Source organism: Ptychodera flava, chromosome 15 (genome assembly GCF_041260155.1).
Source record: "Ptychodera flava strain L36383 chromosome 15, AS_Pfla_20210202, whole genome shotgun sequence".
Taxonomy (NCBI): domain Eukaryota; kingdom Metazoa; phylum Hemichordata; class Enteropneusta; family Ptychoderidae; genus Ptychodera; species Ptychodera flava.
The window spans coordinates 32156462-32168881 of NC_091942.1; the positions used below are offsets into that span (position 1 = coordinate 32156462).

General features: G+C 36.6%; 1 protein-coding gene across 1 annotated transcript; it reads left to right on the forward strand.

Annotated features, from left to right (window-relative positions):
* Positions 1–1999: 1999 nt before the first annotated feature.
* On the forward strand, positions 2000–11327 carry LOC139151908 (kelch repeat and BTB domain-containing protein 8-like). The gene is made up of 2 exons (XM_070724950.1): positions 2000–5644; positions 6021–11327. The coding sequence occupies exon 1, from the start codon at positions 2304–2306 to the stop codon at positions 4197–4199; it is 1896 nt and encodes a 631-aa protein (XP_070581051.1). The 5' UTR covers positions 2000–2303; the 3' UTR covers positions 4200–5644; positions 6021–11327.
* The last annotated feature ends 1093 nt before the right edge of the window (positions 11328–12420 follow it).

Here is a 12420-nt window from a genome sequence, read left to right on the forward strand (position 1 = left end):
ACTGCTGTTCATTCCAAATCAGACAGTCAGATCACCTGACTTAAAACTGCACTTTTATTGCAGAAAATTACTGTGTAATAAAAGTATCAATTGAGAAATTCAAACAACTAATCTATGTCTCAGCATTTGGGGGGAATTTTTAGGAAAGAGTACATCACTGCAATATTCACTAAATTTAATCTTAGGTTTTATGCAAATATAGTTAGCCTATTTCACTGAATGTATTTTTAACAGACAACTAATACAAAAATTCCAAATACTCCAGAGGGTTATTGGAAAGCTGTATTCAGCAAGAGAATAAAAGGCGTTCTTTTTCCATTGTTTTGGAACTCCCCTACAAGCATGTGTGATTTGTATAAGCAAAGGTATATGAATTGACCTTGCTTCCATACTGATCGGTCTTGACAAATCCATTGTCTTTTGGACTGAACACAACCATAAAGATAAAGATACTTGTTTGTCATTCTTTTACAACAGGCTAGTCATTAATGCTGTCAGCAGTTTATTCATGTGTCAGTTTCAAGTTTGTCCAAAACACAACCATGAGATACATATGATCAAAATATGCCAATATATGCTTATGTTTATGCTAACACTAAAAATTACATGTCAATCACGTGTCAATATCCAAAATTGATCATTATGTGAACAAGACTACATGAGGTCATCCTTGACAACTACATATAAAAGTAAGAACAAGCAGCAAGTGGTTTTTGGGAAATAGATCAGGCTATGAAATTTACAAATTTGAATTTCACTCAAAGAAATCTGAATGAGGTCATTCTGAAGAACTTGCAGCCAAATTAGAAAACTATCAGAGAACTTTAAGAAAATGTGAATGTTTTGTTTAAAATAAGAAAATAGGCCATAAGTTCATACAAATGATAAATTTCACAGTCAGTTTGATAAATCTGCATGAGGTTATTTTGGTGAACCTACAAAACAATCCTGAAAGCTCTCAGACAAACAGTTTTAAAGATGTAGAAATGTGGACCAAAACAGGGAATTTGTAAAATACACTATACCTGCCTATCACAAGCACCAATAGTCTCGGTTTACCCAGACTGCAGTGGGGCTCTACTTCCGCCTGTGTGGGCGGGCGGAAGTAGAGCCCCACTGCAGTCTGGGTAAACCGAGACTAAAGCACCAAGCGAAGATAGTTTTGAATAGCGCCACCATATGACAAAACCTATAGATTCACAATGAAGCCAAGTGCTGCACTTAACCAGCTCAAATGTTGAGTGTGTCGTATCTTTCAGATGCCATGACAAGTGCCCAATACATTAAAGATTTCAGAAATATGGCTGACAAGAGAACCATTTAGGAATTACGAGGGACAGTTTATTTATTCCATACAAATATTAAATTTTGCTATGTCAGCAGGCGATATTCAAATCAACAGAGTGCAACAAAATATGTAAATCAGAGGTATAAAGGCTGTCATGCCATCATCAAATTTACTCTGCCATAATTAATTCATGACATTATTGTGAGTATATATCAGCGAGTTCACTTTGAGGGAAAACTTAAGGGACAGATTGCAGACTCACAATTTCACAATTTATATAAATGGTTAACAAGAGTGTTTGTATTCACTTTGGAAATCCTAAAGGAAATCAAGTTCTGCCGTCTTTTGCTTAAAAATAATATTTTTCGCCACGGAAACAAACACAGAGAGTGACATTGCAGTGACCAAATGAATTTCAAATATCAAAAATTATAAAATTTACTTCTCTGATCTAAAAATGCACTCAATCCTTTGAGAAAAAAAATATTTTGCCTGAGGGGATAATGACAAAGGGAATTTCAAAAATATAAAATCAGGGGAGAACTTCAAGTTTATGTCATGTCAGAAAATTGTGTCAGAATACTTCATTTTGTAAAATCACAGAATGATACAGTTCCTTTTTGGAAAGGCAACGGCTAGTTACGACGGGAGAGGGCGCTTTGGCACGATCTGCAAGTAAGTTAGGCACTCGTGAAAATAACGAAGGTTTAGGGAGTATTGTTATCAACATGGCGGTGGCTGCGAGGGCTTGGCTGAAGCTCGTAAGTCGGTAATGATTTCTATTCAACTTTCAGACTGTTTATGGCAAGCTGCTGCGGATTGTATGGGCACAACAACTGCACTGTCAATAAGCGTAATTAACTGTGCGGTTGATTCACACAACGGAGTAAAATTCTTGTGAGTTTACCGTTTGAAGTGGGTGCAGTTTTCCGGGGTCGTCAACGACAACTGACCCATTAGAAAGACAGTAGTACATTCGCAGCACTCGAGAACGACCGTAGACATTCAAGGAACTATGGCAACTGCTGCACCCTTACCGGCGCAAAACTCTGCTGCCACTGCGAGTACAAGCGGCACTCGTACTGGAAATACTCCACCGTCGGGATTTACCGTCGCGAGTAAACGAGAAAATCCCTGGCACGCGAAAAGTGTCCTCGACCAGCTGAAGGTGATGCTGGACAGTGGAGAACTGATCGATGTTGTGGTAAACGTTGAGGACAAACATTTTCCCTGCCACCGTGCTGTGCTGTCCGCGTGCAGCCCCTATTTCAAAGCGATGTTCACAAGCGGAATGGAAGAATGTAATCGTCGAGAAATCACTCTTCATGACGTAGATGCGAATTCTGTGGGTCAAATTCTGAATTATGCGTACACATCAAAGCTTGACCTTAGCATGGAGACAGTACAGAATCTATTTGTAGCAGCAAGCATGTTTCAAATTCACTTCATCCAAGAAACTTGCGCCCAATTCATGTCTGCCCATGTGGATGTGAACAACTGTGTATCCCTGTTCAGTTTCGCCTGCTCGTATAACTCACAGTGGTTGAAACGTGGATCCAAGGAATTGATCGAACAGAATTTCCACCAGTTGTCCAAGACTGACGACTTCATGGAGCTCCACGGATCTGAGCTGGTGTGCATACTGGCAAGTGACAATCTCAATGTTCAGAGGGAAGACCAAGTGCTTGATGCTGCAAAGAGGTGGCTGGAATATGATCCAGGCAGGAGAATCAAATTCCTTCCCGAAATCACACGGCAGGTGCGTTTCTCACTAATAGTGGATTCCACGGTTGTGCATAGCCTGCGACAACACGAACTCTTTAAAAGATCCCCGGAATGCTGTCAATACCTAGCCAGGTTGAGTGAAGCTGGGCCACCAAGAAGCGTGAAACAAAGACTTGGGATGGGAGAACGTAGTATGATTGTCTGTTTTGGATCCAGTCCGAATTTCGACCCGGATGAAGTCCACCGGGTTCCCTGTTTCAGCATTAAGTCAGATGAAATTTTCACCATGGCAGCACCACCAAGGGGATTATGGGATTACGGTGTCACAGTAACCCGGCTTAATGATGTCATTGTAGCCGGTGGATGTCTTGTCGATGACCATTCAGGCAGCGAGGACTCCTACGATACTTCACAGGATTTGGGACTGCGACCACAGAGGGATGTCTACATTTATGAACATACTCATGACAGATGGCATAAGCGAGCGCCAATGTTGACAGAACGGTTTGATCTTCACCTAGCTGCAACAGACACACATGTGTATGCGATTGGCGGTATGGGCAGAGGGGGCCAACACCTAGATGTCATAGAGGGCTATGACTTGAAAGACAATAAGTGGAAATATGTGACGTCCATGCCGCCAGGGCTAAGCCCACTGTGTGCCATCGTTTATGGCACACACATCTATGTGATACAAGGAGACACATTCTTATCATTTGACACAGAGACAAACACATGGTCAAGTCGCCTGCCAAGTGGCGGATGTCTACTCGTACCCAGTGCCACGGTTTTTCAAGATCAGCTTTACTTCGTAGCTGGGTATAATTTACCTCGCAGTGGTATTCCAGTGCAGGTGTACAATCCCAATGCCAAACGATGGCACAGAGTTGCATCGATTCCCATCAGAAGCGGCGATTTCCTCCATTTTACATGCCGCCCCAAAGTGATGGTCATCGACACAAAGTTGCACGTGTTGGTAAAGCACGAAGATGATGAGGAAGACGACGACGACAATGCACTCTTTTCACTGTATCAGTACAACACAGAAACCGACAAGTGGACACTCAGCCATTCATTCTCATTCCCATACAGCATACGAGTTGATGTGCGATTCGTTATCGCGGGGCTGAACGTCAATTACCTGTACCCTGCTGATAGTGATGACAGCGATTCATCAGAAGAGTAGAATTACATCATACTAAGCAGCATACCACGCCCCTCATTTCAGATCCTCTGCCCCCCTCATCTGATACACCATTGGAATGATCCATCAAAAACTACCGTATACCCAGGTTATCCAATTTTACAGGCAATCATGGAGGGTCACAAGGTCAAGAATCTCCCAGATCTCATTGCAGGAAGGGCACACAAGATGTCATATCTCAACTTCTATCTTTTCAGTACATGTAATCAAGACAGTTCACTTTTAAAAGAGAAGGTGTACATTCCCCGGTTACGTTTCCAGTATCACTATTACAGGTATTGAGAATCTTGATGGAGAGTGAGAGACATAGTTTATCTCGTATGGTAAGAATTGACTACAGAGTCAGGTGTCAGCTTTCTAGTACAGCTTTTTTAAAATTCATTGACCATCGTGGTTGAATTCAAACTTTCACTGTTGCCAATTGTAATTCAAGTAGCATGCTGAAGAAAAATAGCAAAGTGCCACTACACTTGAAAGCATTCCAACAGGCATTGTAAAAGCCAGATTGAGAAAAATAACAAACTAGCTGCCTCCGCTTAATAAAGCATTCCAAAATGCAAGAAAGTTAATAATGTCATCCATATAGACTTTCAAAGTGAGACACGAAAAATAACACGTCCTTAAAATAAGTCCATTAATATACTCACTTCAACAAAGATAGAAATAACTTGTCCTTACTTCATTGTGAGATTTTTATTTGAAATCAGTTGAAGACAAGATGTAATTTAAAAGTTTGTACAACTGAAACCAATCAACACTGAATGTAGCATGTTTTTGTATATCCATGGTGTGAGGTAAATTTTCTGTGGCTTCATCTCTCAGCAAATAACATCTATTCTAAGTTACGTAGCAATGTTTTGTTATTCCTCGGTTACAGTACTATGAACTCAATATCCTGGTTTTGAAATCTTGCGGTAGATCTGTCCTCCATGGTATTTAAGACACAAAAGTAGGTGTGTATTCGGACATTCTGAGTACTTTTGGTATGTTAAGAGACTTAGTGTTTGCCACTACCAAAGCAAAGTAATATCATAGAATCTTGCAAAGACGCAGAGTATGCTTATAGTGTGCATTGCCCATGAATGCAGATACAATTTGTCAGAAAGATAATGTTACTCAAAACCAAACATGTTGTCAATCCAGAAGCTACAGTGTTTAGAATTACCACAAGAATTAATTCATTCACTCTGTTGCTAGTTTTGTCAGTGTCAGTTGTACTTTCTTCCTTGATGGAAAATCTCGCAATTCTCAAGAGGTCAAATTGAATTTGAACTGGAGGATCATTACTGCAAACTTTAATGAGTAGAAGCCTGATAATATGTCAATTATGGTGATTATCCCCATCTATTGTTCTAAAAATAGAATAATGACATGATATTAATTTACAAGGTTACAAGTAGAGTACATTGATTTGAATCTGTGGCCAGGTCAGGACTACACATTGAGATGTTCATTGATTTGAATCAGTGGCCAGGTCAGGACCACACATTGAGATGTTCATTGATTTGAATCAGTGGCCAGGTCAGGACCACACATTGAGATGTTCATTGATTTGAATCAGTGGCCAGGTCAGGACCACACGTTGAGATGTTCATTGATTTGAATCAGTGGCCAGGTCAGGACCACACATTGAGATGTTCATTAATTTGAATCTGTTGCCAGGTCAGGACCACACATTGAGATGTTCATTGATTTGAATCTGTTGCCAGGTCAGGACCACACATTGAGATGTTCATTGATTTGAATCAGTGGCCAGGTCAGGACCACACATTGAGATGTTCATTGATTTGAATCTATGGCCAGGTCAGGACCACACATTGAGATGTTCATTAATTTGAGTCCATAGATCCATCAATCATTTTGCAAATACAGTTCAGAAATAGCACTTCTATTAATCCAAGAAGGGCACAACTATAGATTTTACGTTCAGAAGAAAACTTAACAGGACTTTATTCCCATAGAATAATGAAATATTTAAGTTCTTTTCTTTTGCATTTTTGTGGTCGTGCACTGAATATTGCATTCGTGGATGAACAATTCTGATTCATCATTAATACCCTTTATAAAAGCTTCTAGTGGGCTGAAATAGAGTACAGTTGAAAACATCTCTGTATCCGCTGAAATTAAGTGGTATAATAAGTGTGTGACAAACATGTTGATAGAAACATGCCTGTTCAATTTTTGGCAGAAATTGTGTCACCATTGTTGTTGTCAGTATGAGTATTCCAAGCACTGCCCTTCATAGCATGTTACTCTTCTCTGCTGTGATTTGCAATTTTTTTACTTTTTTACTTTTTATAAAAAGTTTTAGGTTGACCTTTCACCTTTGTCCTGTACCTTATGTATGGTATATACATACAAGCATGCTCAAAATGTTATTATTGTTTATTAACATTTCTTTTATATAGTAAGTGGACTTTTTTATTTGTTTTGCTGATTGTAGCATATTTTACTATCATTTTCAGCTCTTTAATAAGGCGTATTGCAGGGCTTTTAAATGTGTGATAACTATAATAGCCGTTCTTGGTACATTTGATTCTAAACATGCATTAATTGAAACCATTTCCCATTTTCTATGTGTTATTGACTAGTTCAGAGGGCATTATGATGGTCTACAATTAATATCTACATGTGCCATGTCTCGACGTTCTACTGTGGTACCGATGTTTAGTCGCTCTTTCCAAATGGGGGGAAAAAATGTAAAAAATTGTAATAAAAGTATGGATTCTTTTGTGATAATGGTTGCCAATCTGAGAAATTTTCAGTACTTAAATCACATTGCTGCTAAAACGCTGTATCAAGTTAGCAAAAACCTGTCAGTAAACATAACTTTATAAAGTAATTTCACGTCATGCATTACAGTGTACTGTTAATGTTTGCCATTGAATGAATATTACATCTTACAAAAACACTGGTGTTGATCAAAATTTATCTCAAAGCAGACATCTAACTGTTTTGTGTGCCATTACACTTTATTGGTGCTTAAATCCTGTACATGTCAAGTGTGTACGAAAAATTGAATGTGAAATTTTTATTCTGGTGAGACTAATGTATGTATATAATATTCTAGTGTTAAATCAATTAATACCATATTAGATATGCAACAAATGTTGAACTGATACAAATTTGTCTTGCATACATGTATCTGTAGTTGCGATTTAACCTGTGTACAGTCTCAACCTGATTACCTCCATAATTCTGTATAGTGTGATATTCTTATTGTTTTCTCTGCTTAATTGGACTGTACCAATGGAAGCTAGGGGTGCTACTTTTGAGATGTGATTCTGCTGGTAATTTTGGAAAATTGTTTCTCACTGAATTTACATGTAAATGTGACAGGACGTGTTAGTTTGTTGCTGGTGTGAACAATAGCAGTGTTAATAGATGAATGTATTAAAATCAACTCTTGTCAGTTTTAACCAGTACAGAAATGTTTTTAATCACTCTGAACAATGGTCAAGTACAATGTCATTTTGAATAGTCATATGTTGAAAAACATGTTCAATATATAGCATGATCTTTCTGTAGGTTTTATGAAAATGTTTGAAAAATTTTTCTGTGGAATGTCAGGAAACATTTGTACATTACCTGTACTAATGTCAAAATAGTATATGGTAAAGTTGTATGTACATCCAGTCACATTTTTCTATGTTCCTGAACACTGTTGAATGCAGGAAGGTAAAATTACTGTAAAATTTATGGTTCTTACAGAGAGGTTAAAAGACCCCTGTCTTTAATCAGCACGTATGAATGTATTACATAAACCCTTTGGCTGTGTATGGATCCGTGAAATTCAAATGTATTCTGCTTTCTGAGTTTTCCAGGGTACACGTCTAGTTCATTGCATAGACACAAGTACTCAGCTGTGGTGATGTGGATGCCTGTTTTTTGTGATCAGCTTCAGAACAGCTCTTGTGTCACAATGTTTAGCAGCCAGTAAACATTGTCTATTCATGCACTACCCCAAGGGCACTCCAAATAATTCTGCTTTTTTCACGACAGCTGGAGCAACCATGCAAAAAAAAGAAATTGACTTTTGACCCAAAGGCTTGACTGTTCACCCAACATCATCCATCAAATGTCACCGATCAAAACTGATTTTGAAAATCTACTTCCAAGTCGGAGGTCTTGATTGTAAACTGAAAGTAACCTCAAAAATTTCTGCATACATTTCAATACTGCCTATGCTTTTCCAATGTCAACTTTCAAAAGTGGACATCAGATTGTAATATTCACCCTTTCACCACCATGGTTTGGTCCAAACCCACTGTGTTATCAATGGTTTGGGTGGACTTTTTCACAGGGAATTGGGGGTGAATAGGTCAAAACTGGAAGCAGACTGTATTGAACATAATGATAAATCCTTACCAGACTGAGTAGTCCTGCTGTAGATTTTTATGTAAATTTGCATTAGTTCTGCCCAGCTGACTGCCTGCATAGACAATGTCTTTCTTTGCTGTTTTCATTGCTGATATACCTGATGTTGATGGTAGAGAATTCACTGGAACTAGGAGTTACCTAGCCTTTGAATAAACATTTTTCTCTATCAGGTATAAAATGAATGAAAATACTTCAAGTGTTTTAGTATACAAGTTTTATTGAATTCCAATGTTGAAATACAATTGAATGAAGTTTAACTCTGAAATTTGTCTCCTGTAGCTTGATCCATACAATTCTGTGCTCACAATCAATGCCTCACAAGCAAAACCAAAAATCGAATTTTTTTTTCCACAATTGCAATTCACTCATCTCTGTATGATAATTAACCACTCTTCTGCGATAACAAATTACATATTGCATGTTTCATAAATCAAATTTTTCTGTAAGAATTCTGATTGTACACTTTCATTCATTTTATTGAACTCAATCTGTAAATGTTGCGTTTGGAGATTGTCTCTATTTTTCTCATTCATAGTTGTGAAGTTCTTAACCACTTATGTAATTTTTGTCATCACATTTGTATGTCAGGGCTTTCAGATAATGCATTCCATCTGTCCTTATTTTTTATTTTGGGTTTCGACATGTGAAACAGATTTTTACTTTCCAGACGTCATGACAAGAATGTCAGCCACCATATTTTAATTTAGATTTACTTGACATGTGTACATAAAAACTGTTGTTCATCCCTCATAATTACTTTCACTTCATTTGTACATCAAGTAACATTATGCTGTTCTGAGAGTCCTGGTTGCTCCATCCTTTTGCATTATTTCTATGTTTTTTAACCCTTTGAGCGCCAAAGTCGATTTTTTCCCCCTTTATAAATTTACCCCAGTCGTTTTTTTCAGATTTTTGTCAAAATTTTGATAAAAAACTATAGCAAATGAAGTGTGATGTCCATTTGGTCCAAAATTATCAAAAAAATTACAGAAAAATTCATGAAAATTGGTAAAATGTTTACAAAATTTTGGTGGAAAAAATTACAGTACTCAAAGGGTTAATGAAATCCTTGTATTGCTAATCTGTATATTGATTGAAACTGTCAGTTTGTGAACTGAAGATCTTTATATTACATCCCAGAATAATTTCATGGTTTGCACTGCAATATGTAGTCATCAGCTTACGTATGTGCAGATATTGAACTCTTTATCAAAATTGAATTACTAGTCTATTCAATAAAAAATGATATAATCTTCCTTGTGTTATGAGCTGACAGTTTCTCATAAAATATATTCCTCACTAAAATGCCTGTATACAATCACTGTGTAAGCTGCTGAGAAATATTGCTGTCGTGATTTCAATGAAACATTTATGCCTCTAAGGGATAGCAGAGTTTTTATGACTCGATAGATTGATATGAGGAAATCATATGGCTTGCTGTTAAAGAAAGTGCAAAGGTTTTATGTTGCTTCCAGGGCTTTCAATTCAAATGACTTTCTCGCTATATTCAAATATTGGAAATTCTTATCAACCAAGGCTTGATCAGTTCCCTCTAAAAATGGCAATATTTGTAATTAAGATCTTACTGAGATTTCAAAGTGTGATGTTAACATTTCTGCGGTATGCTTTATTTTATCTTGTAAATTATCTTTAATTATAATATCTAATTACAATGTCGTGAGTAATAACAATGACCTTTCTGAGAAGGATATAGCGGGAATTGATTTCTGATTTCTAAGACTTCATAAATGGTTCTTTTAAAAATATTAATGAGGTAAAAATATTTGAAGTCTAATGAACATACTCACTTTAAAAAGAGCTGTGCTGTGGAATTGTATTTATATTACTTTCATGAAATCAGGTTTGAACTGCCCTTTCAAAGTAATAATTTGCATTTTGTATTATCATGCAAATGATTAAGTAATTATTTCATTCAGGAATTTGAGTGTTTTTTTATTCAAAACAATCCCTTTTTTTTTCTATTTATTATGTAAAGGAAATTGTAAGCTGTTATGAAGTTCCTTGAAAATGTGAGACTGATATTTAATCTTTTCCAAATCTTTAAGAATATTTTAGAATGTTGCTGTACAATCAAACAACCGTAACATATTTAATGTTTGAGATTTTATTCACTTGCATGTTTTTTTTTACAAAAATACAAGAAATGTGCATGTTAGATGGGAAAATGCAAAAGCCCTTCAGAATGTATGGGAAATATCTCTTCTTGATCCTATAATTCTAGAACAGTCACCCCCTGGCCTTTAACCCGATGGACACTTGATATCACATTTATCCCTTGGCTGAACCCTAATTTTTAAGTTGCAAATCCACAGGGGGTGACTGACTTATACAGATCTTACTCAATACAACTCTTGAGTATACATTGAGTTACCTTGCACTGAGCTAAGGTAATTCCAAATGTTTTCAAAATTCACAGTGCCATGGTTTAAAGTAAATAGTTTTTGTTGGCAAAAGTGTTCAATCCTTGATTTTGTTTCCAGTCGTCTTTCCTCACACTGCCAGCTATTTATATTTTTTTGGAAAGTTTGTGAATTCTGTCCGGTATCGATCAATGCAGTTGTATGCCATAGCTTACACCATAGTCATCTAATCACCAAATCTGCTGTAGTGTACAAGAATGCTCACACTGTGCGTGTAGTCCATGTTATACATGAAACCTAGTGAGATGCTATTATCTGTAATAAAGCTTGTCTTGAAATCAAAAGAAAATCTCTGTGTGTGTTTATGTGTACACATATGGTATTTACAAGCTACCATATGCTGTATGAATGTACAGTATGAACAGGAGCTGTGGGAAGCGGTGAGTCGTCAGTGTTATGTGTGAGATTATTGAAAGTAGTATTTTTTTCATTTTCACAAAAAACAACAGCAAATCTGTAATCTCTAAAAAATGAATGACGCAGTCAAAATTAATGACTTTTTATGACACACAGCTGTCTCTGTAAGATGGGTTTGATCTATCTGCTGAAAATTGTTACAATAGTACAATGGAAATGCTTCATCATGAAGGTCACTCATTTTTGAAAAAATATACACCATTTTTTATCAAAAAATTTGAGACTGGTATTTTCGAATAGATTTCAAATGTTGCTGGATATGTAAGAATCTTTTGTCCAAAGGCATTGAGTTTTCAGGTATATTTTTGTTGAAGTTGATTCACCATTTTGGCTGCCTAGAATTCCATTGCAGTACACTTTGCAAGAAAGCTTTTTTTGGGCTTCGAATTTTAGTCTCACGTCAGAGCTTTGAACTCCGTCAGCCGTAACTTTTGATATCTTCCATTGTTTTATCTTCCAGTAAAATGAAAAGTTTCATATTGTACTTCCGCAATCTTGTTGAAATGCTTATTGAATAACTTGTCAACACAGCTACTACCGGTATATGTATACTATCCACTGTTATTGTCAACAACTGAATGATGCATGATGCATTGTGTTTATACAAGGCTGATACTTTGTACAATTGTATTTCAACAAATGTCAGGGAGAAGCAGAAGACAGCGTACTTGTTTTTTTTGTTTGTTTGTTTATAACAAATATATGATTATTATATATTGATATGAAAGATATCTATTGCATAAAATCTGAGCCATTTCAGGGATATATTTCAACCAGTTAGCTGGCTAAATTCCTTTAGAATCAGTTGCGAGCACAATGTTTTGTAGGACATTTCCTCACACTCAATTCTTTTTTGATAGAATGTCGATTTTCACAAAATATGTAACGTGTTGGTAACCAGTGGCTTAAAATCTTATTAATTGTACTGCTGATAAAGCCATATAAATGTATGTTGGTATATTTCT